A 26,353-nucleotide genomic window follows, 5' to 3' on the forward strand; every position below is an offset into this window, starting at 1 on the left:
AGTAAACGTAAGAGCACAATGCAGTGACCAGCCCACGTACTTTAGAGAGACATCCTCAAAAGCCTCTCTCCTCCTTCCTCTATTGTGTTGTGTTGTGTAAATAGCTGTTAATGGGTGAGGCAGGACCTTCCCAGACTCCAGACCACCACCTATATGGAACAGCGTACACCTTGCCAACACATGACAGTCCGTCCCTGCTCTTGGAAATACAGCCCTTAAAATCTGGATGAAGAAAGCATGGCTGTTTTTTCCCTGGTCCATCAATTAGCTGTGAAAGTAGTAAGGGCCCTGGGTACTCTTAGTTAGCCAGGGGCCAGAGACACGCAAACTTGAGATTGCAGTCTTATTGGAAAGTCCCTCATATCCCCAGCCCCAAAACCCATGCGTCACTGCCAATGCACTGCTCTTCGCCTCCTTTCTTAGGCCAAATGCATTTTTTTGGAGGAATCCTCATTCCACCTTAGGTCTTTTCAATCAGATGCAGGATTGAAGAATCACTGCGATATGGAAGGCCTCTTGATGTGACAAAACATGGCGAGTTGTGGCTGTTGGTAGCCTTTAGAGGGGTTTGTTTTGGACAGTGTGAGAAGAATGTGGATTGGGAGAGAAACAGGATAGACCTCTGGGTGAAAGAAGACTATTCTGGCCCCATTCCCGAACAATTCCCTGACAAACAACTGACAAATGCCTTGCCCTGCCTCGACGGGCAAAAGTCCTAGCAGACCACCAAGCATAGCATCTGAATTTGTTAGAGTGAGGTTTGAGACATCCCTCAGCCTGCTAACCAACATACTAAGGTGAAATTGGTGACTGCTGTCTTTAAACTTTAAGGCACCCTTCCACGGAACCTTAAGTGCTTGCCTCCCATAAGCCTTAGCAATTCATAGTAATATCTTATTTTCCACACCACCCCTTTCCCTCATCTGCTATCTTGCAGATGCTGATTTTGTTCCACATTGGGTATAATTTATGAGAGACAGCGAGATAGCGGCAGAGCAAGAGAGACAGCGAGATAGCGGCAGAGCAAGAGAGGCAGCGAGATAGCGGCAGAGCAAGAGAGGCAGCGAGATAGCGGCAGAGCAAGAGAGGCAGCGAGATAGCGGCAGAGCAAGAGAGACAGCGAGATAGCGGCAGAGCAAGAGAGACAGCGAGATAGCGGCAGAGCAAGAGAGACAGCGAGATAGCGGCAGAGCAAGAGAGACAGCGAGATAGCGGCAGAGCAAGAGAGACAGCGAGATAGCGGCAGAGCAAGAGAGACAGCGAGATAGCGGCAGAGCAAGAGAGACAGCGAGATAGCGGCAGAGCAAGAGAGACAGCGAGATAGCGGCAGAGCAAGAGAGACAGCGAGATAGCGGCAGAGCAAGAGAGACAGCGAGATAGCAGCAGAGCAAGAGAGACAGCGAGATAGCGGCAGAGCAAGAGAGACAGCGAGATAGCGGCAGAGCAAGAGACAAAGCGAGATAGCGGCAGAGCAAGAGACAAAGCGAGATAGCGGCAGAGCAAGAGACAAAGCGAGATAGCGGCAGAGCAAGAGACAAAGCGAGATAGCGGCAGAGCAAGAGACAAAGCGAGATAGCGGCAGAGCAAGAGACAAAGCGAGATAGCGGCAGAGCAAGAGACAAAGCGAGATAGCGGCAGAGCAAGGGCGGCAGAACGAGGGCAGCAGAATGAGAACAAGGCGAGAGCGGCAGAGCGAGAGAGGCAGGCAGAGAGATGGGCAGGCAGAAAGAGGCAGACAGACACCACAGGCAGAGGGAGAGGGTGGAGAGAGCGGGCACAGAGGAAGAGGGTGGAGAGAGAGAGGGGGCACACACAGAGAGGGCAGGCACAGTGGGCAGACACAGTGGGAGTGGTGGGGGGAGACCCACAGAGAGAAGGGGAGAGACATAGGACCCGCTGGGGTCATTGCTGTTCTTCAAAGAAGGTACAGTCTCACTCCTGGGTACTTAACTGGTAGTTTTTGTGTTTCCGTTTGCTCCTGCTGAGCTTTTTGTGTCACGTTGGGGTGGACGACCAAACCGTGTTTTCACATGCTTAAGGACACCTGTCCTAGAGGCAGAAATCCTCCAGGTGTCCTTCCTAGCCCCCATGAGCCCTTTGAATCCAATTTCATTACTTTCTTGCTACGAAAAACATCAGCTGTGCAGTTGAAAACGCCGGCCTTCCTTTGTTCGGCCACCCATGGGTCACTGGTCCCACAGTGCCTACATCTGACTTGAGACGCTCATTCCCCAAATAGGGTTTGACTTCTAAAAGTTAAGACCTACACAATTATCAGTATTGCCATTTAGTAAATGTTGGTTGATGAATGATTTGCTAACCTAAAATTACTCTTGATATTTACCCCTTTCTCTTCTAAGGGTCTACTATTAAATTGAGCAATGCTACAGCAGATGTTCTACTGTACATATGTGTGAAACCTTACTTACCTAAATTGCATTTTGAGTTAAACATTGCCCTAGTGTATATAAGTAAAATGTGTAAGTGTTTCCTTGGCTATACTCAAAAGGTGTTTGTACTCAACTACAGCCCTCCTCCCCCTAGACTAAGCCTGTCTGCTCAGCCATAGCTACTAAGCCTTTTGGCTAGTTGAGGCCAAACCTAAGAGTTGGAGGTCTGTACATCCAAGAGTGAGTCTTCTACAGTCCTACCACAGTTGGGCTTTAGTAAAACTACCTAACACATGAATCTCAGGTGACTGAAGGGCTGACTTGGTCATTCCGGCTGGAATTTGGACTTGTAAAAAGCAGGCAAGACCCATGTCTTGTACACATTTTGATAAACGGAAGCAACATGGAAACAGTTTAAAATGGCAATTCAATATATGTTAAATGTTTCAAAAAACAATCTACGTACCCTGACATTCTGAGCTAGGATCACCCCAGTACAGCTCTTGGCACTCACTACAAGTGCGACCACCAAAACCAGGCATGCATCGACAATTGCCAGTGAACTGTTGGTAAAGAAAAATTATTAGTGGTGGGTAAGTGTCTGCAGAGCTCCTTTTTGCACAAAACAATAGAGAAGAACGAAACGAAGCAGAAAATGGCTTGCAAACACAAAAATGTAAAGTTACTCACTGTACTGATTATAGTACTCCTAGTCCATAGTCCACTTTCCTCCATCCTGGTGGCCATCCCCCAACATGGGGACAGTACCGGAACCTTTGGCAGTGAAAAATTGAGCATCTCCATTAAATTTAGTATAGAGCGCGTGCCCGTGGCCCCAGGAGTGGGAACGCCCCCCCTTCCCTGAGGCCCCACCCTCCAGTGCTTCACCTCAGTCCCCTTTTAACACATCGGACGTTTAAACACCTGGCTATGCTGAATATGTTAGCACCTGGCAACAAGCGGGGGAAGGTGGGTGAAACAAATGGAGGAAAGGGGACAATGGACTAGGAGTACTCTAGTCACTACAGTGAGTAACTTTAATTACTCATGTGTCCCGTCCCCTTTCATCCACCCTTGTGGGTGATTCCACTGAACAAGACCATAGGGCGGAGCTGTGACAACCTGCCTCATATTCCGGAAGAAGCAAAAAGGTTCTTCAGAACTGCCTGACTGAACTCAGCATCGCATCTGGAGCTGGTATCCAGGGAATAGTGATTACTGAAGGCTGTGTGGCCCAAGTAGCTGCCCCGCTGACGACATCCCAAGAAGCATGTCTCTGAAATGCGATGGCCGTGGCCTTCGCTCCGACAGGGAATGAATCCCCTCAGGAACCGATTTGCCCATGGCCGTTTCCGACTACAACGGCCTGTACCATCCAAAGAGCGCTAGAGGCTTTGGAAGCCTGGTTGCCAGGAGATGAGGTCCCATATCATGAACAATGCCTCTGACCTCCTGAAGGATTTTGTCTCCGAAAGATAGAACTTGAGGACTCTTGAGGTGCAAGCAATGTAGAGCCCTGTTAGGGAGAACAAGAGACACATTCTCAGAAATGTGCCAATTCCCTCCATCTTAGAGACCCCCAGCAACTTTGCTGGATTTGGAGGACTTTAACCTGGAGAGAGCAAGGCCCTTTTTTCACCACTCATGTATTTAAAATGTGATTTTGTACACTGTTTCTTTTTAGTTATGGAGTCTGACAACTCCATAGGCATCATCTTTTACATTGTGTCACACAGCACCTTCAGTGCAGTGGCACAGGGAAGTCTTTCAGATTTCCCAAAGGTTGGAATACCTTCTCTGGGATAAACTGTTTCCCGGAGCAGTAAAGTGAAAGTGACTAACTACATTTGTAACTTTCTAGACCAAGCACACACTATCTTACAATAGGGTGCTGGAGGGGTTACCTACTATCCCCTTTGTCTAGCTTCTCATGTAACATTTGTTGTGTTACCCTGTCCCAACCGAATGGCTGGTGGCAGTGGTTTTGTTGTAACCACCATTTACCGCGGGCTGCGTTCACAGCTGCAGTAGAGCACCCAAGGGTCAAAATGGCCCCAGTCTTCGTTTTTCGCCATTTCTTTGTGGAAAGGTCCTTCTTGAGATTTACTTTGCACGCCAAACCAGGTTTGGTCCCATTGTTAGTTTTGCCTTTGGTGGGATTCACGAATGAAACCAGCCTCTGGCTCCAGGGTGTCTGGGGTAGGCAGGAAGTGGGGGAGGTGCCCGAAACTCCCTGTGCTTAGTCTCCTAGGAGACCCAAATCCACTCTGTGATGATTGGCTGAATGACTGTCCGGCAAGGACAGTCACCGTGCTGAGTGACTGCCAGCTAGGCTGGAATGAATGGGAGAGAACTGAATAAAAGGGTGTCCACACGACCGCCTGAGGGAGAATTACATATGGCAAGTGGGAACTTTCAACTATTGGCTGAAGACCCCATTGGAGTCTCTGCCAGTGTTTGTGTCCCTGGGTCTGTGGGAGCAGCAGAATGTAGATGTGTATAACTATACCAGATAACACAAAAGAATGCTACAAGGACAGTGTACTTGTAAATGGTGAGGAGACCCCTGCCATTAGAGACACTGAGGCCAGCATCACAGTGGTGAAAGAAACCTTTTTCAAACCTGAGGATGTGCTAAGGCACCCAAAGGTTCCACCAAGCTTGCTGGAGGCCCTATCCAGATGGTTCCAATACTACGAACACATCCAGTGCAACAATATGACTGTAAGAATACCAGTCAGTGTACAAAGTGAAGTGCCTGGAAGAGTCCTGCTGGGGAATGACTTAAAAACTATTGGAGTTGTATCAAGCACCTCCAGGCCTCCCAGTAAACGGAAGCAGGAGCTGACTGGGAAGGCCAGAGAGCTCACTTTAAATGACTCTGTGGGTTATTACAGAATAACCTATAACACCAACTTCTATTTCCAGGAAGAAAGAGGCAAAGGGGAAACCCAAGGTCTCAGGAAACAAGAAAGATAGCCCTTCTGTGTATCAAACCAGGACATCCCTGAGAGGACAGTCCGAAGTCACACCTGTGGCTACTCCACCAGCTGCAGCAGAGTGTGAGGTTCAACCAGACGATGGTGAATCAGCTACTGATGAGAGCTGTAAGAAGACCTTCCCCCTGTTGGAGATCTGGATCCTAAAGACCATCCTGAGGTGCAGTCTTTACTGGCAGAAGGTGGCCCCTATAGGGCAGACTTCAGCAGAGGTCAAAGGGAGTGTCCTACTCTTGAAGGACTTTGCCAACAGGCAGCTTCCCAGCTGGATGGGCAAGAGCCAGGGAAGCACAGGTTGTACTGGGAGGATGGCCTCTAACCTATTAAGTCTACCCCAGGAGACTACAGAAGACTTAGTGCCTCAGGAGGTGAGATCTCAGTTTCTACAGTTAGCCCATGAGATTCCTTTGGCTGGTCACTTAAGCTTTAAGAAGACCAAGGAAAGGCTGTCGATTTCTACTGGCCTAAAATGGGATCTGATGTAGATATATTATGTAGAAGCTGTCACTTTTCAGACATCTGGCAAGAAGGGAGCCAAGAATGGGGCACTTTTTGTGCCACTCCCAGTGGTGGGAGTCCCTTTTGAGAGGGTTGAATCGACATTGTTGGTCCCTTAGACCCTCCCACATCTTCAGGCAACCAATCTATATTGGTTGTGATAGACCATGCTACCAGGTATCCGGAGGCCATACTTATCAGGACTGTTACTACTCAGGCAGTGGCTAAGGCCCTACTTGGTAATTTTACCAGACTAGGTTTTCCGCAGGAGGTTATCTCTGACAGGGGATCCAACTTTATGCCCCCCCTACGTGCAAGCCATGTGGAAAAACTGTGGAGTGACCTACAAGTTCTCAATAGCCTACCATTCCCAAACCAATGAGTTGGTGGAGAGGTTTAGCAGAACTATGAAGAGCATGATCAGTGCTTTAGAAGAACCCCTTACAAGAAAGTGGGACCTTCTACCGCCATGCCTTCTATTTGCTTATAGAGAAGTCCCCCAGGAAGGGGTTGGATTTAGTCCCTTTGAGCTTCTCCATGGTCATCCGGTTAGAGGTCCCTTGGCCCTAATCAAGGAGGGATTGCAGAGCGTTTCTTCCCACAAGCCAGTGAGAGTCACGGACTATGTGTTAGGTCTGCAAAGGAGAATGACACACATGACATAAGCTTCAGATAACTTGGAAGCAGGTCAGGCTCTGGTAAAGCATTGGCATGACCAGAAGGACAACATGGTAGAGTTTACTCAAGACCAGCTAGTTCTAGTTATGTTACCTACAAGGCAGAGGGCCTTACAGGACAAATGGATTGGACCCTTCAAGGTTGTGGGAAAACTTGGAGTTCAATTATTTGGTGGACTTGGGCAACCCTAAGGCGGCCCCCCAGGGTTTTTCACACCAACCGCCTAAAGGCCTATGTCTCTAGACCAGAACTGGGAGCTTTGCTTCTAGCCTCTGCTCAAGAGGAGGAGGAGGAGGAGAGTGAACCTCTGCCTGACCTCCTCAGGTGACAACCTTAAGATGGAAGGAGTCAGTCTCTCTTCTGATCTGACACTGGAACAACAGGAGGAGTGCAAAACTCTGATAAATCAGTTTGCCCCTCTGTTTTCACTTTCACCAGGCTTGACCCCTTGGGGCCAGCATGAGATTCTCACTGGTGACTGTTTACCTGTTAAAATCAGAGGTTACAGGATGTCAGACCATGTTAGAACCCACATAAAGGAAGAGGTCACCAAGATGCTTGAACTCGGGGTAATAGAGCCATCTACAAGTCCATGGTCTAGTCCAGTTGTGCTAGGGCCAAAGGCAGGATCCTAGGAGTTGAGATTCTGTGTGGACTATAGAGCTCTTAATGCAGTCACCACGACTGATGCCTAGCCGTTACGTAGGACAGATGAGCTGGTGGACAAACATATTTCAGCCAAGTACCTAAGTACATTCGACCCAACCTCAGGCTATTGTTAAATAGCTCTGACAGACTATGCAAAGGAGAAAACTGCATTTCCAACCCCAGGAGAACTCCACCAGTTTAAGATTATGCCTTTTGGACTAAAGAATGCACCCGCTACATTCCAAAGTGTTAGGCGAGATTGTATGCAGTACCCTTTGGGTGCACTCCAACAACCCTGACCTCCTGGCAATAGGATCCCAACCTTTGGTATAAGTCTGTACTACACAGGTTGGTAGTGTGGCTGAGCAGCCAGGCTCATCTCAAGAGGGGTCAATGTGAGCTGTAGGGGAGTTACACAAAGATTCACAAACACTTACAGACAAGCTTTCTTGAATAAACAATTATTAATTTATCAGTCAGTTAGAATAAGCCTTCTTCAGAAGGGAGCAATATAAAAGCAAGACACATACCAAAAACTGTACACGGTTAGTTTCTAAATCAGTAAAGACCCTTTCGGGATGGCTCACAGTCACAACTTACACCCTCAGGTTAGTACAATAGCTAGGGTGCTGGGGACATTAATATCATACTGTTGCATTTAGAATACTGTTAAGATTTGGTTAAAAGAAAAAAGTTATCAGAACCAACAAGAGACCAAAAATATTCTCAAGCAAGCAAATACTTTTGGATCACCTAAGCAGAGCCATTCAGTATAACAGGTTAAGCCAAAGTCAATGGGCAAAAATCTTAAATGAAGCAGTTCTGGTAGGATAGTAGAAAAGTCTTTGCACAATGTTTTACAAGTCTTTGAAGAAAAGAAGAATCAAATGTAGGGCTCCACGCCGATTAGATTTGTGAGTAGTCGAAGATGCAAGCAACTCTACAACGAGAGGCAAGTTCTGAAGTGGGAGAATGGAAGACCAGGCTCCCGTCCTTCACCTCTCGCGCTTGGCCTAGAGGATCACGGCCCAGACACCCGCCGCGAGAAGAGTTTGTCCATTTACCAGACGACCAGGTACCCTGGTACAGGAACATACGGATGTGTCCATCTGCCTGCCCAACAGCCCGCACTGGCCATGCCGACACCTGCGGTTCGGATCAGCTAGACTAAAATCCACACGTCGTTAGAGATGCCATGACGACCTAGACAACGGGAAGCACTTCTGTACAAATATACACACTGAACATTTCCACACCAATCTACACGAAGAACATACTCAGTGCTCTGACGTAGGCGACAGGCATATTCACGGACGTGCATCTTTATTATTTTTACATAGGCTTTCAGAATGCAGAAACGCAAGACGCATCATGAACTCATCTATAACGCTTGCTCACGCTTCTCTTGAAACCCATTACCACCATAGAGGTATAATGGAAACACGATACTGGTCATGGAAATATATGCTATTATAACCTAAAAGCACCTATGCACCAAACGGACTAATTATGCACCAGGCCCAAGTAGGCCTCAACCAAGAGCTCCCGTGGACATTAACAAAGCACGAGTCAGGTTGCTGATCCTGCAGAAAGAACCCGGTGGAGCAACCAGCCAAGGTCGTAATGTTGCAAACTCACATTCCAAGAACAAATCATCAAAGGCACGATGTTGCAACCTCGCACTCCGCGCCCCAACGATAAAGTCACGCCGGTAAATTAAACCAGACGCGCAGTAGAAAAAGCAATATTAATTGTGCAGAATTCTGCCTCTTTCACGGTCCCTCCCCACGTGACCAAGCCGAACCTGACGAGATGCCAAAGCCCAGGAGAAAAAAGGCGTCTGGGTCCCTCGCTACGAGACACAGGCCGATACACTTGAAAGGCTCAATGGACATCTGCTACAGTGGGAGCGGTCAGCCTTCCACCTATGAATACATCCTCACATTGTCTGCACGTACCCATATTGAAACATTGTTGCAATCACAGGTACACCGAGAGCTGGGAACAACGGTGGTCCCAGGCTGGGAAGCTCACGGGTGCACCAATCAGAACATGGGGCTCTTATCTCAGACGTCAGTAATATTAGCCAATCCTCAGGAGTCTTCATGTAACAATTCTTATGTATCTAATTGTAGGGACAACCCAGATATACCACCTGACTACACCTTGTCCACTAATATCATTCTCTATATGTGTACTATACTAACCCTACCACTCGAGCAACCAATTAAGAGTGGCGATAGGTTTTTTGTTAACTTTTTGAGGTGACGCAAGTAGCGCGTCATAATGCAGTAAAAAGGGCCTGCGAGCCCCACGATTGTGTGTGTGTCAGGACGAACGCGTACGCTCCTTGACCCATCCCTGCCGTTTTGTATAAATAAACAGCAGAGTCACCTTGCTCCTTGTGTGTGTCTCATACTCTATCTCATCTGGGATATACGGGAGGAGTTGGGGCCTCCCTGCCCGGAGGTCTGCGGACGGCCCGGCCGACCCCGGCAGAATTTCCCCCCGACAAGTTGGAGGCACTGCTGAGATCTGTTTAAGATCGACTTTTATTTTTAATTTTTCCAGGCACTCCCGTTGCGAGGAGGCCCGGCGGCGCGGCCCCCTCTGCCGTTGCCCCCTTCTGAGGACTACAGGACCATCGCGGAGCTGCGAGAGGACCGGACAGCGCAATCCGGATATTGGCCCTCGGGAGCCGGTTGAGAAGTATCCCGCCCGCGGTCGGCGACTGTCCAGACGAGGGGAGGTGGCGAGCTGCTTGGAGGGGTGCACGCAGTCGAGCGGCCCTGCATCGAGAGAACTTGGTGAGCATGACACGCACAATAAGCAATGAGAAATTGTGAGGGAGGGGGAGGAAGTAAATAAGGGAGGAGGGAGGTGTTGTACAGATGCGCGGCGAAGGTTTAAACAACTTAGTGTTGCTAATGGAATGAATGGTAGCGAAACGAGTGCGAGAGCAATCGGCTACGTCACGAGAAAGAGGGGGGCAGAGCACGAAAACATCACATGCGACCGCTCGTAAGACACTGATTGGCCTAAGTCGCGACTACGTGTGAGGGTGGGTGTGTGTGGTTTCCTGCGATTTGACATTTATTGATCAATGAGTAGATGAGGTTCCCTATTGTTCGAGCAAGAAACTCGATAGGTAGATGACGTTTCCCTGTGGGCGGTAGCTAGTTACATAGTTGCCCAAAACGGAAGATAATTGGCTGGTTAAGCCCTCCTGTTGAGGGGCGTATCACACGCGAGGCGACGCAGTGTGCGCAGTCCGGTTATATTATTGATGAGATTACCTTGTTCCAGGAGAGACAGGAAGACAGCTGTAGGGTTAGCGGGGTAGATTGCAAGTGTATTTTGAACTTAAAGAACATAACAAGAATGTACCAGTAGCTCGAAGAAATCGGTGACGTCACCAGTAGGGATTTAATAGGATATCGCGAGCACAAGGAACTTTGGGTTTGAGAGTGGTGGGGAAGAGAAACATGATAAAGGAGCTGATACGGAGATAAAATATAAACCAGTGGATCGAAAGAGGAGAAGGGGAAAGGGGCGTGGCTGCGCACGGAGAACGTCGGCCACGGCAAGTGTAAAAGGGGGAGGAGAACGGAGAAACAGGACGACTGTATAAGATCATCGTAAGGGGTACGCAGCCGCAGGGGGCTGCGTGCGCTTCGGCCGCAGGGGGCCGTAGGGGAAGGAATATAATATAACATCATATTTATTATTATTGCATAATTTGTCAAAGGATTGTCGTAAGTCCCCACACTTGCGGGGCGAGGTAAGCAATACAAGGTTGTATATTGTAAACTGCTAGTAAGGGGAAGGGTAACAAGGGGAGTGCAACTATGCCATACGGGAGAGGGTCGAGAGGGTGGGGGAACACCCTCACTACCCCACTACAACACATATGCACCACACTGCCACCACATAGGGAGAAGTTAATTAAGTACAGCATAGAGTGGACCCAGGGGACAGACAACAAAATGTTAACACCATGGCCGCCTAATGGTAGTTTCGATCCATATGCCCAACATTCACTACTAAACCATCTGCACAATACATACAAGGGGAAGAAGTTGGCAAACCATGTGGAGGTGTTTAACTTATGGAGGATGTTCCAGGGGTCTCGACCAGGACCAAATGGAATGTTCACTATGGGGGAAACACCGGAAGAAAAGGAGATTAAGAAAGAAGGAACGGATGGGGAAAAGGAGTGCGAAAGCACAAAGAATACGGGGAACGAAAGACAGGGAGGAGAAAAGATTGATAAATCAGACGACATAAAAAAGGAACCGAGCAATGAGATACCCATAACACCGGGAGTGAAAACAGAGGGAGGAGGGTTGTACCCTTTAAGAGAATTAGGAGAAATAGAAGGACAGTTCAGGGCGGCTGAAGGATACTCAAACCCGGCATACAGCCCTCCACCATATGTGGCTCATGGGAAGATACCAATGGGGGAAGGGAGGATTAGAGAAGAGCAGACTGTAGAGATAGGAAACGATGAGTGGGTAGCTGCACAGATATTATTGAAATTACGAGGCTCACTAACTGGAGAAGAAAGGGAGGCGGTAAAGAGAACAAACGAGGATAGTGCCAGAGAGAGTGAAATGAGGGGAGAGGAGCTACTACGGCAGAAGGAAGAGATTTTGGAGGAAAGATTAGCAAAACTAAGGGATGAGCAGAATGAACTGATCAAACAACTTGAGAGGGAGGAAAGAGAGAGAGTGAGGAAAAGGAAAGAAGGTAAGGACGAATTGGAAAAATTAAGGGAACGAAGTGAGGAGCAAAAGAGAGAAGCTGAAAGGGTAAAAGCAGCAGCAGATAGGGTATCAAGAGTAGTGCTGAGAGAGAAGAAGGAAGAAGAAGAAAAGGAAAAAGAAATGGAAATATGGAGGAGGAGGATAATATCAGAGACAGCTAAGAAATATGAAGAGGGGAAGGTAATAGAGAGTATAGTAGAAAGAGAAAGGGTGAAATGGGAAAGGAAGAAAGAGGATGAAAGGATATTGGAACAGATGAGCAACGAAGTAATGGAGGAATTGAAAAGGAAAAGGGAGGAAAATAGTAGGGAAATGGAGGAGAGAAGTGAAGGAGGAAGAGAAGGGAGGAGTAGGGAGAGTGAAAGATGGGGAGATGTATATAAAAGTAGAGAGGTAGCAACAACATCAGCACTAGGGGGAACAGTTGGTAACAACGAAAAGGGAGAAAGAGACCTAATAGACTTAAAAACAGTAACAATAAAAGGAAAAAAGGCAGAGTGGGGGGTGCCATTTATGAATGATTTTTGCAGTGAGGAGGAAGGAGGAGTGGAGAAGGATGGAAGAAAGAGTGAAAGGGAAAGCTTAGATAAACTATACCTCACTAGAACAAACATAGATTCGCCCTGGATGAGTAGAAGATGGGAGGAGCTGGAGAGAAGTAAGGAGGAAGTGAAAAGAATAGGGGAAACACAAACCAATGAAACCACGCCACCCACATCCCCATCACGCCCTCCCACGTCACACCCTACATGTTCAACCACCGCACGCTCTCTGCACAGAATAAAGCTCGCGCCCTTCATGAACGAACTTACACCTTATGCATGTCGGCTTAGGGACCTCCCTAGTCGCAGGCAAGACAGACAAATAAACATACCCATATTGAACACAGAAAATGATGAAAAAAGGGGAAAGGAAGAAGAGGGAGGTAGGAGCAGAGGTAGTAAGGAAGAATTTGAAGTAGTAAAAGAAATGGGGGAAGAGGAGGGGTGTGAAGACTCAATATTATGGAGCGTAAAGGGTGACACAAGACAGAATTTAATGCCACTGCTGGAGAGAGGAGGGGTTAGACCACAGTATGTACCTTGGAAACATACGGATAAGGAAAATATAAAATGTAGGCTCCCATCACTAAGTGGAGGTGCGGGTAAGTGGATATATGAAATGGAAAAACACACCGCAGGACAGAAACTAGCAGTAGGAGACGTGAAGGGCCTGTTAATATCAATATTAGGGGATAGAGCGGATGACATTTGGAAAAGAGCGGGATTCCATGGGGTAACAATAACGAACACATCGCATGATGGGGCACCATTTGCAAACTGCAGACATGCGCTATGGCAGGCACTTAGAGTGCAGTACCCAGACACATCAGACATAGGAGCCATTACTTCCCGTAAGATGGGTGAAAATGAGGATCCTGTTGATTATATCCAGGATATTCAAGAGAAGTGGCGCATGGAAACTAGAGAACAATGGGACAAAACACCAGCCATATTTTATCATATACTAGTACAAGGGCTCCCAGAAGGAGTTCAGAAACAACTAAAGAAAGTAGTGGGGATGGAAGCAAAACCATGGCCAGAAATACAACTGACTACAGTACATCACTGCAGGACATGGCAAGGAAAAATGAAACAAAAGGAGGAGGACAGGAAAACAGAAGAGGCCAAATTAGTACAGAAAAAACTTACTAAATACACAATGGAAGGGGCACTAATAACTACGCCCACACCAATGGCCCAAAGCCCAACGCAAGTAGTGGCTGCACAAGATCCCGCTCAAATAGCGCCTCCACAGGGTGTAATACAGCAAGTGCAGCCTTTGCAATTACACGCACCAAACATGGGAGGAGGGTACCCAATGCAAGGAACTGGGTATTATAGTTATAACAGAGGGAGAGGAGGGTTTATGAGGGGGAGAGGGTACGGATATAATACCCAACAACAGGCTGGGGGACTTAGAAATTACTACCCCACAGGGCAACCCGTATACCAGGACAACACAGGGAGCTTCCCATGGCAAAGCAGGGAACCACCCGTGTGTTGGAGCTGCGGACTATTAGGACACATGTCACGTACATGTAGGGTCAGGCCAGGAACACCAGCATGGAATGAACAAGCACAACCTAGGACCTCACAAGAACAGCAGGGCATACAACAACAACAGATGTCACAACAAGGGAGTGACCAACAACAACAAACACAACAGCCACAAACCTATTCACTGCCACAACAACAAATAACAGCAACTGACACCGCCACAACAACAAGTGGCGTTAATACAACCACCACCCCAAACTCAACAAACACAATTGGGTAGGGTGACGGTGTTGGGACACAACCCTTACACAGGGAATGGCCAATCATTGTACCCCCAATAGGTCAGCCCACAGACGGCCTTGGTGTGTCCCATCCTGTCAGTAACACCTAATAGTGCGGAGGAACCACGCATAGAGGTAACGATAGGTGACAAAAAATTATCATTCCTTGTTGACACCGGGGCAACCCGGTCTTGCATAAGGGAAGGTAAATTTAAGATGTCAGGCGAAGCCATGAACACCCAAGGATTTTCTGGGGCTAAAGGGTTGGTTCCATTTACTGATAACGTTCCCTTATCTATTGGAGATTATGATCTGTCAGTCCCACTTTTGTATTATAGTGCCTCACCAGTAAATATACTGGGGAGAGACATAATGAACAGGTTGAATATGACGATCTCCTTTACAGAGGATGGCATAATTTGCTCTACTCCAGGGATTAACATGCTCGCAGCACGACAGATTTTGCAAGCATACTGTGGACAGATAGCGATTAGGGCGGAGCCAGTAGATGGCGAGCTATTCCAGTATGGCACAGACATGGCATTTGCATGGATGCCAGGGATAGAAGGGAAAATATGGAGGAGGCCAGCAGCCTATCTGTTCCGACCAGAAACACCAGTTAATGAACTGGAAGGGAAGGGGTTTGTAATGGACATTGAGAGCATTATTGCAACAGCTGATTATGTTGCTGTGCACGCCCAAGATAAAGAAGGGAGAGCATGGAGGGCAGTGATAGCACTAGCAGAAGGATGTAGGCTGACGCAGGTGTCAGATGAAGAGCTGTTTTCAGAAGAAAAGGAGGAAGGTGAAATGGTGTTCATGATGAGTGTAGAAATATGGCTAAGAGTGGCTCACAAACAAGTAGCACAGACAATTGCAATGGCACTTGAGGCACCCGCAGGCACCCCAGTCCCATTTTTTAAGGAAGATATGTCAAAGGTGCCCAAATCATTATGGACTGTTAGCCCTTATGACGTGGGATGTATAAAAAGCATAGGGGGTGTAAGGATAAAATTGAAAAAAGGTGCCATACTACCAAGAGTGAAACAGTACCCATTGTCAAAAGAGGCAGATGAGGGCATATATGAAACCATAACGGCCCTTATAAACAATGGCATATTGGTCCCCTCAGAATCACCATGTAACACAGCTGTGTACCCGGTGCGCAAGGCTAAAGGGGGGTCTTGGCGCTTCATACAGGACCTCAGACCCTTGAACAACATAGTAGAAGCAGAGTATCCAGTAACAGCAAACCCGGCCACAATATTGTGTGGCATTCCAGCAGAGGCATCACGATTTACAGTGATTGACCTTAAAAATGCTTTTTTCTCAATACCATTACACCCAGACTCACAAGATTTGACAAGCTTCACTTACCGAAATACAAAGTGGAAACATACCAGATTACCACAGGGGTATTGTGAATCACCCTCAATTTTCAATAGAGTAATACAGATGGATTTGGGTAACGTTGAGGTGGAAAGCACAGTGTTACAGTATGTGGATGACATAATAATTTGCAGTACAAACGAAAGTAAATGTAGAGAGGACTCCTTAAAAATGTTGACGATACTGGCTGAAAAGGGGTACAAGGTAGACATGGAAAAGATACAATACTGTCAGGAACAGGTACTTTACATTGGCCAACTGATATCCCAACATGGAAGAAGGATTGCACCACAGAGAGCACAGGCCATCTCAAGCACTCCCGTGCCACAGACTGAGAGAACTGCAGCAATTTCTGGGGCTGTGCAACTACTGTAGAGCATGGGTATTTGATTACAGCTCATACATAGGACCACTGCTTGAGGGTTTGAAGGAAGCAAATAAAGGGGAGAAAAAGTTGGGGTGGACTATGGAAATGAGGGAGGCATTTGACGAATTGAAAGACGCGATATCAACTGCTCCAGTACTGGCATCCCCAGACTATGAGCGGCGCTTTTTTATATTTTCACATTGCGACTCAGCAGTGATGAAAGCAGTGTTGGCCCAAAAAACTAGCATGGGCCATAAACCAGTAGCATTTTACAGCGGTCACTTAGACCCTGTAATGTTAGGCCACTTCCCTTGTGAACAAGGTCTTGCTGCAGCTGCTTTTGCAGTAGAAAAAGCATCAGCAATAACTATGGGGTGTCCAACTACACTGTTTGTGGAACATGCACTATTTGCGATATTGAATAAACCTAAGTCCACACTAACTACACAGAGGGCATCAGGTTATGAGATTATTTTGTCTAAAGCTGAACTAGCAATTGTTAGATGTAGCACGGTTAACCCTGCAAGATTCCTAGCAGAAGTAATTGAAGAGGGAGATTACGCCCACGACTGCACCCAAATAACTAAGATGTACTCATGTACTAGGAAAGTTGAAGAAAACGCACTAGAGGGAGGTGAGCTTTTGTTTATTGATGGGTCATCAACTATTGATCAAGGAGATGGGATACGAAGGACTGGGGCAGCAGTAGTAAAAATGATGGAGGCGCCGGTGTATGTGGCTATGAAGTGTGTACAATTACCACAGCATTACTCTGCTCAAGCGGCAGAACTGGTTGCACTAATATTGGCATTAAAGGAAAGTTTTAATAAAAGAGTAACTATATATTCCGACAGTGCATATGTTACATCCACTGTCCACTCAGGGCTATCAAAATGGAGAAGAAGAGGGTTTAGGAGAGCTGATGGCACTCCAGTACAACATGCCCTCTTGTTGGCTGAACTAATTGAAGTAATAAACGACCCCCAAGAACTAGCCCTAGTCAAATGCACCGCACACACCAATGGAGAAGACTACGTCTCAAAAGGAAATGCAGCAGCAGACGCACATGCGAAATATGCTGCATATTTTGGTGAGATATGGAACCCCACAGACTCACAGAGAGGGAGAGGGAGGGGAATAGCTAGGGAGATGTTAATAAGAGAAGGGTACACCCATCTCCCAGCCACACAGATTATGGAGCTACAAGCGGCTGCACCAATGGCCGAAAAAGAAGTATGGGTGAAAAGAGGATGTACAATGTCACCAACCGACGCACTATGGCGCCAGGGTGGCACTGGGAAAGTTGTAATACCGTTGGCACTGTTAAATACCGCCCTGAGCCAATTACATCACCCTGCCCATACAGGCAAGGAAATAATCGCAGCACGAATTAGAGAAGATTGGTTTTGTCCCGAGTTAACCTCTCATGTGTCAAATTTTATCAGCAATTGCCTCACATGTCAACAGTTTACGGCCGGTCATACTCTAAAAGTGATAAGAGGTACCATACCCCGGCCAGAAGGACCTTTTCGGCACCTTCACATTGACTATGTTGATATGATCAACATATGTCAAGGTAATAGGTATATGATTGTAGTAGTATGCCCATTTTCTAGGTGGATTGAAGCAGGGCCCTGTTCACACCCTGATGCGTTTAGAGCAGCCAAATTCATAGTAAGGGAGGTCTTCCCCAGGTGGGGAGTGTGCGAGGTGTTAAGATCAGACAACGGCCCACATTTCGCAAACGAAATGTTCCAGCATATCACATCCCTGCTGAACATTAAACACAAATTTGCATGTGCATACCACCCACAGGCTAATGGTGTATGTGAACGCCTGAATGGCTTACTGAAGGAGGCAATTGCTAAAATACAACAAACAACAAAGAAAAGTTGGTTGTATTGCCTTCCGTTAGCATTGTTTGAACTTAGAAATAGGCCAGGGTCCGACCACCACCTCACCCCTCACGAAGTGGTTACTGGACGTCAAATGCGCCTTCCCCTAACCCCAACGTCAAGGGCATTCACCGACCACGAAAGTTCAGCGAGTGTGTTAGGTGATGAAATGTATCAATATGTGTCTTCTTTGATTACTAGTGTCGTGTTTGTGTCTCAACAGCTCGAGCGCACACAGGGCGGGTCTACCAGCAATCAAGAAAAAGACGAAAGTACAGAATTGGGAAAGGAGAACTTGTGCAAACTTGCCAAAGGTGACCACGTACTACTTCGCAATTTCAATAGAAAGTGGAACGAGAAGAGGTTCACTGGCCCCCATCTGGTGGAGGACGTATCAACAAGAGCGGTAAAACTAAAGGATAAGCGTGCCTGGAACCACCTACATGACGTAAAGATCTACAAACTGCAGACCCGCCCCAGCGCCAACGACAGGTCCATTGGAAGGACAGCAACAACATCCCCGACAGCGGAAGAAAGTTTCATCACAGACAACGACCCAATTGTTCCCTCGGAGACGATAACTGACGAAGAAAGGGGTGATCCCCATACTGCCCACCCTATGGTCACACGCTCAAAGAATAAAAATACTTCCGCCATCTGAGCACAAACCCCCCCCCATTGACTGCTAAGTACAGTTGTAACTAAAACTGAAGGACATTGCTTGCACCAATACACATGTAAACACGTGAATGTTCTCTTTTTTCTCTCGCACATACAGGAACTGCGTAATATTGTATTGTTAAGAAAAGCTAATTAACAAGTTCAGTGTGCAGGCGTAGATGGTGCTGCCAGACGATAACTACCCAGAAGAATTGTCACACCAATTTGTATACGAAATAAAAAGGCCAACATACTTAAAAAGGAGAAGGGTACGTGTCTACTACACAGCCTTCCTCCTGGCCATAGAAAATTACATGCCCCACCTCCGCCCATACTTGCCGGTCCTAAGAGACCGATCACTTAGAGTAGCGTGGGAGCAGCTCTTCACCTGGGCACTGAATGACTACTTGATAGGGAGAGCTTAAGGAAACAAAACTAACATTTAATAACGAGCACTTTTGAGAATTTTTAGGCGGGCAACTTTAACGTCACAAGAATACGCTGCCAGGACTGCAGCAAGGTAAGAGCAAAATGCCGGTGAGATTAGCATATGTAATAAAAATAATAGGGATTTTTATGATCACCGGGTTCTTGGCTGCCTCTGTCTGGCAGTACAGCTATGCTATCAATTTTATTGCTGCACCCAAACCTAATATACCCCCGTTCCCTGCTGCAACAGGTGTTACGTCAGGTGGTAATAGTAACATTGCACCCAAGCAAAATAGAGTTAAACGCAGCACATACTCAGACAATAAAGGTATTGATAATTATGTACAAGATTCAGCACACGTCACAAACAACATATGGTACCAGCACATGACCCGCATTGGTAAGCAGACAACTGAGGACAGCTGTTACGTTTGCTCATTAATACCATACGCCATGAGCGCTTCACGAACATTTGTTGCCACTGAAATAGATGAAATGACAGCACAGTGCATAATATATTTGGCCCTGTTCCAAACGAAAGGAAGATTTCAAGGAACAGTAGTGCACATGACATGGAAAACACGAGACTCATACCCATATGAAAACAACTTCCTCAAGACCTATCTGAGTTATCACAAGACCAGTTTACATGCTGAAGCATTCAAATACATAACAAGTGGCCCTGCAAAAGGAGAAACAAAGAAGGTAACACTGCAGTATCTACCATGTGATTGGTACGCCACTGAAGTTCCGGGTAAACAAGGATGCTGGGAGAGGCCGCTACTGACGATAACAGGAAAGGTGTATCTGGACAACAGCTGGGAGATAGGAGTAATTGGCAGCAACATGGTAACAAAAGAAACTATCTCAACCATCGAGACACACAATCATCGATGTTGGACGACGTGGATCAAGTACGTACCAATGCTCACGTGGGTAGAAGAAGATGAAGACCCAATAACAATACTACCATTGACTGCGCCCAAAGTATGCTACCAGCATAAAGGAGAGGTGGACGTAGGATATAACACCAATTGTGCAAGCGTGATGGAGTTACCTGAGGGGGGAGCGGGAACAGCAGTAATAATGGACCATTATTGGGCCTGTGGAGAAAAGGCATATCATACACTGCCTCCCCTGTGGAATGGTGTGTGCACAATGGTACACGTCAATGTACCATCACTAGTGGTACCTAAGAAGCATGTCAATGTGGCGAAATTTCCTAAAATGGATGAAGGGGATAAGAGAAGAAAGAGATCTGCACCACTTCAGAAGGAGCAAGAGAACAAGACCAACAGCGAGGATACTGTCCTAAATAGGAGAAAACGACAAGGAGAGCCACTGACAGGAAATTACCTGTGGGGAAGGTCGGAAACGGAACTAACATCAATACCGCCAGAACACAGACTATTCAGCAGAGCAGCAATGTTCTTCTCCTCAATAATACATCCGGGACTGCAGGCATACGCAAACGCAAAATGGCTCCAAATAACCAGATGGGAACTAATGATGACCATCAATTCAACAGTAAATGGGTTCAACGCAATTAAAGAGGAGCTGCGAGCTGTAAGGATGGTAGCACTACAGAACAGATATGTATTGGACCTTCTCACAGCAATGGAAGGAGGAGTTTGTGCAAAGATAGGACAATCTTGCTGCACGTTCATACCTGCCAACGATGCTGACAATGGTACACTGACAGAAGCAGTCTCACAATTGGCCCAGATGCACTCCAAAATGATGGATGAAAGTAACGGTGTAGACAAGGATAAGAGCTGGTTTTCACTATTATGGTCATGGATGCCATCTTGGCTGTCAGATGGACTGAAAATAATAGTGGGGTGTACTATTTTGGCTGGAGCTACTCTGATCATAATTAGATTTTGGAAGGCCCGGAAGGCACGCACGACTGACGAGTTGCTGGAAATGGTGGGAATGCACCCCTTAATGCCAGCAGATGACGGTCAGCATACAGGGGTGATAATACAAGAGAGGGAGAAGTTGCGCACCCAAATCATCACCAACCATCTAGACCCACCATCAGTGAAGATCGAGAACCCAAGGAACCCCAGGAGCTACATAGGAAGATGGGTATACTGTACTCCTGGAGGAACATGTGAATATATGTATTGGTCATTTGAAGATCATGTAAACCATTATGGACATCTCGGAGGGATAACTAAGATATGGAGGGTAAGAGGAGATAACGAGAAGGATATGTTTGTGGTCGACAAGTCGACCAGAGGGGGGACTGAAGTGGGAGAATGGAAGACCAGGCTCCCGTCCTTCACCTCTCGCGCTTGGCCTAGAGGATCACGGCCCAGACACCCGCCGCGAGAAGAGTTTGTCCATTTACCAGACGACCAGGTACCCTGGTACAGGAACATACGGATGTGTCCATCTGCCTGCCCAACAGCCCGCACTGGCCATGCCGACACCTGCGGTTCGGATCAGCTAGACTAAAATCCACACGTCGTTAGAGATGCCATGACGACCTAGACAACGGGAAGCACTTCTGTACAAATATACACACTGAACATTTCCACACCAATCTACACGAAGAACATACTCAGTGCTCTGACGTAGGCGACAGGCATATTCACGGACGTGCATCTTTATTATTTTTACATAGGCTTTCAGAATGCAGAAACGCAAGACGCATCATGAACTCATCTATAACGCTTGCTCACGCTTCTCTTGAAACCCATTACCACCATAGAGGTATAATGGAAACACGATACTGGTCATGGAAATATATGCTATTATAACCTAAAAGCACCTATGCACCAAACGGACTAATTATGCACCAGGCCCAAGTAGGCCTCAACCAAGAGCTCCCGTGGACATTAACAAAGCACGAGTCAGGTTGCTGATCCTGCAGAAAGAACCCGGTGGAGCAACCAGCCAAGGTCGTAATGTTGCAAACTCACATTCCAAGAACAAATCATCAAAGGCACGATGTTGCAACCTCGCACTCCGCGCCCCAACGATAAAGTCACGCCGGTAAATTAAACCAGACGCGCAGTAGAAAAAGCAATATTAATTGTGCAGAATTCTGCCTCTTTCACGGCCCCTCCCCACGTGACCAAGCCGAACCTGACGAGATGCCAAAGCCCAGGAGAAAAAAGGGGTCTGGGTCCCTCGCTACGAGACACAGGCCGATACACTTGAAAGGCTCAATGGACATCTGCTACAGTGGGAGCGGTCAGCCTTCCACCTATGAATACATCCTCACATTGTCTGCACGTACCCATATTGAAACATTGTTGCAATCACAGGTACACCGAGAGCTGGGAACAACGGTGGTCCCAGGCTGGGAAGCTCACGGGTGCACCAATCAGAACATGGGGCTCTTATCTCAGACGTCAGTAATATTAGCCAATCCTCAGGAGTCTTCATGTAACAATTCTTATGTATCTAATTGTAGGGACAACCCAGATATACCACCTGACTACACCTTGTCCACTAATATCATTCTCTATATGTGTACTATACTAACCCTACCACTCGAGCAACCAATTAAGAGTGGCGATAGGTTTTTTGTTAACTTTTTGAGGTGACGCAAGTAGCGCGTCATAATGCAGTAAAAAGGGCCTGCGAGCCCCACGATTGTGTGTGTGTCAGGACGAACGCGTACGCTCCTTGACCCATCCCTGCCGTTTTGTATAAATAAACAGCAGAGTCACCTTGCTCCTTGTGTGTGTCTCATACTCTATCTCATCTGGGATATACGGGAGGAGTTGGGGCCTCCCTGCCCGGAGGTCTGCGGACGGCCCGGCCGACCCCGGCAGAATTTCCCCCCGACAGTTCTCTCAGACATTACAGTACCTTTGTATTGAAGAAAAAGTGCAGCAGATGACGTCTGTTCCTGTGCAGCTCTGCAGATCTCACTGTTCCTCGGCCTCAGTCGAAAGGCCATGGCGATATTATATGTGTGACCATATATATGGGGAAAGGGGCAACAAAAAAAAATTCCATGCAATAATGTCGCCACAAAAAACGGCCATTTTCCGGCAATATTTTTGCATGGCGAGATTTTTGTGGCGACATTATTACATGGAACCGTTGAGGGAGCTCAGGCTCGGTCAGTCCTGCTTCCTGGGGGTCCGGAGGATATTCCTGGAGCACTTGGCCAACTTAAAAGCAACGCACACAATCTGGAGTTCCTCTCCCTGGCATTTTGGTTTCCAGCAGCAACTCTGTGGAAATGCAACCAGCTCAGAGATGGATGTCCAAGCTGCTTACTTTGGAGTTGATTGGTCCCACCAACTCAAGGGGATAAGTCGTCCTTGCAGGGGCTGCTATGTCGATATGAATTTGGAGTTTCGGCACAACAGCAGGGCTTCATCGGGCAAACCACTGGTCCAGGAGTTGCAGCAGGAGTCCTCTTCAAGTTCTTCTTCGGTTCCTTCGTCCAGTGGTTGACTCCGCCTTCCAAGCCAAAAGCCTTGCCTTTTATTAAGTTCTCTCCCCTTCATTCCAACCTAGCTGTCAGTCACCCAGCAGGGTGGCTCTCCTTGCCGGATAGTTAGCCGGCCAATCATTACAGAGTGCATTTGGGTCTCCGAGGCTAAGCATAGGGGGCTTCGGGCACCTCCCTCACTTCCTGCCCACCCCAGACACCCTGGAGCCAGAGGCGGGCTTCACTCGTGAACCCTGCCAAAGGCAAAGTGAACAATGGGACCAAACCTAGTTTGGCACGCAGAGTAAATCTCAAGAAGGATGTTTCCACAACGAAATGGCGAAAAAAAGACCAGGGCCATTTTGACAAAAATGGCACCCTTGGGTGCTTTACTGCAGCTGCGAACGCAGCCCGCGGTAAACACACACCACAGTAGTTAAAACGAAACCACTGCCACCAGCCATTCAGTGAGAAAAAGGTAACAAAGATGTTACATGAGAAGCTAGACAAAGGGGATACTAGGTAACCCCTCCAGCACCCTGTTGTAAGATAGTGTGTGCTGGGCCTAGAAAGTTACAAATGCAAGTTAAATTAATTTCGCTTTACTGCTCTTGGAAACAGTAGTTTAGCCAAGAGAAGGTATTTAAACATTTGGGAAATCTAAAAGACTTCACTGTCCCACTGCACTGAAGGTGCTGTGACACAATGTAAAAGATGATGCCTATGGAGTTTGTCAGACTCTACAACCAAAGGAAACAGTGTTAAAAAATCACAGTAAAATACATGAGAGAGTGGGAAAAAGGGTCTTACTCTCTCCAAGTTAAAGAAAATCAAGTCTTCAAAATCCAGCTGCTGGGGGTCTCTAAGGTTGAGGGAATTCACACATTTCTGAGAATTCTCCCCAACAGTGGGTTATCTAATACCAAGAGAACAAGTGTTGTTTAGTGTTGTGTTAATTTCTTTCCACTTTAGAGACATCCAGCTCTTTTGCTGGATTTAGGACTTTTTAATTTTAACTCCAGAGTGAGTGGCACCTTTTTCTTACTCCCTCTTGGGCTCCACTCTCCCCCGCCCCTGACTAGGATTTTATGTTTTCACTCTTTTTGGATTGGAGTCTGCAACTCCATAGGCATCTGCTTTTTGTATAGTGACACACAGTACCCTCAGTGCAGTGTCACCGAGAAGTCCTTTGGATTTCTCTTAAAGGTTTAAATACCTTTTTTGGGTGAACTACTGTTCCCACGAATAGTAAGGTGAAATTGATCTTACTTACCTTTCTCCTTTTGTAGGTCTAGCACACACCATGCTATGTGGAGTGCTGGGTGGTTACGTACTAGCCCCTTATCCTAATTTCTCATGTAACATTTTTTGTTACCCTCACTTCTTTAAATGGCTGGTGGTAGTGGTTAGATTTTTCCTACTATTGTACTTTTAACCCCAGGCTGAACCCCCAGTACCCATGGGTGTCCATTTTGTCAAAATGGTCCCGTCTTCTTTTTTCGCCATTTTCTGCTTATGAGGTCTTTCTTGGCTTTTTTCTCTGTCATTGAGACAGATTTGAGCCCTTTCTGTGTTATGCCTTTGGCGGGCTTCAGTCCTGAAACTTGCCGCTGGCTCCAGTGTGTCTGGAAGGGCAGGAAGTGAGAGAGGTTCCCGAAACTCCCCTGTCCTATGTCTCTAGGAGTGCCTGAACGAAACCAGTCCCGATTGGCCGGCTGGCTGTCCTGAAAGGACAGCCACCCCCTGCTGTGTGATTGACAGCCTAGGCTGTGAATGAATGGGAAACTGCTTTAAAAAAGTGAGGGTTTTGGGACTAGAGGCGGAGTCGACCACTGGAAAAAAACATCACAAGAAGAAATTGTAAAGGGAAGCCAGCTGTAACCTCCTGGACCTTGAATTGGCCGGTGGAACCCTGCTGCTGTGCTGACCTTTTCCACCTCGACAGAGAAGCTCCGAATGGAACAACTTCTTCCTTGGGCTGGTGGGACCAACTAGCCTGCGACAAACTCCACTTTGGCACAATCCCTGACTTGCTGTGCCTCTCCAGTCTTGCAAAGGCCCAATGCCAGGGGTCGAGGGTCCATAACCGTGTGCAACGTCGACCGCAGAACGAATACGGCCAAATGTTCCAGGAGCCTAAGGACACTCCAAAAGCAGGAAATCCCAATACAGAGTGCCCTTGCCAGAGTCCAGGACTGAGGGAGAAAGGAAGGTCCAACCAGAAATATTAGTTTTGCATCAATGCTTTTTGCGAGGCGCTGAAACACTGAAGAACTGCTGAATCAAAGGAAACCCATAGCGACAAAGTCCTTTTCCGAGTACTGCTGCAGGAACCCTCCAGACGTCCTCCCTCTTGTCCCCACAACTGAGGCTCAGGAACCAGGGTCTGCTTGGCTGTAGCAAGACGGAATCCAGCTGTACAACTTTCTTCAATCCAGAGGTACTTTTTGGGCTTGGGGTACATACCTTCTTGCCTTAAGTCATGTTTTGTCACTTGAGAATTGCACTTGCTTAACTTTGAGTGGATTTCAACTCCCCTTTCCACAGGCTTAACAGCTTGTGTTGTGTAGTCTCACACAGTGCGACTGCATCAATGCTTACCTAACACACATAAGGTGGGGTGTGCTGGCTCACTTATACCAAATGTAAAGGGGATTAAAATCCCTCTTTACTACTTGGGAACAGTAGATCACCCCTAAGTATAAGAAATAAATTAACAGGGGAGCCCATAGGGGCAACCCAGCCTAAGCCCAAACGTTGTAGGAAACTAACATCCACCATACACTATGGAGAGACATAAAAAGGTCACCCATACATTTTTTTTTTAAATAAAAAGGAGTAAAATACTAGGTGAGAGGGGAAAAAGATTCCCCTTCACATAGGGACAAGGTAAAATAGTTACCAAGTCCAAG

The 26,353-nt window shown here is 47.1% G+C and overlaps 1 protein-coding gene across 1 annotated transcript in view; it reads right to left on the reverse strand.

Annotated features, from left to right (window-relative positions):
* The window catches only part of LAMB1 (laminin subunit beta 1), a 373,674-nt gene that overhangs the window by 106,064 nt on the left and 241,257 nt on the right, over positions 1-26,353 (reverse strand). The window contains exon 23 of the mRNA XM_069629156.1: positions 2,857-2,953. Within this exon, the coding sequence (XP_069485257.1) occupies positions 2,857-2,953 (97 nt within the window). The remainder of the gene's footprint in view (positions 1-2,856; positions 2,954-26,353) is intronic.

The sequence above is a fragment of the Ambystoma mexicanum genome, chromosome 12 (genome assembly GCF_040938575.1).
Source record: "Ambystoma mexicanum isolate Mex_15411 chromosome 12, UKY_AmexF1_1, whole genome shotgun sequence".
In the NCBI taxonomy this organism is placed as follows: domain Eukaryota; kingdom Metazoa; phylum Chordata; class Amphibia; order Caudata; family Ambystomatidae; genus Ambystoma; species Ambystoma mexicanum.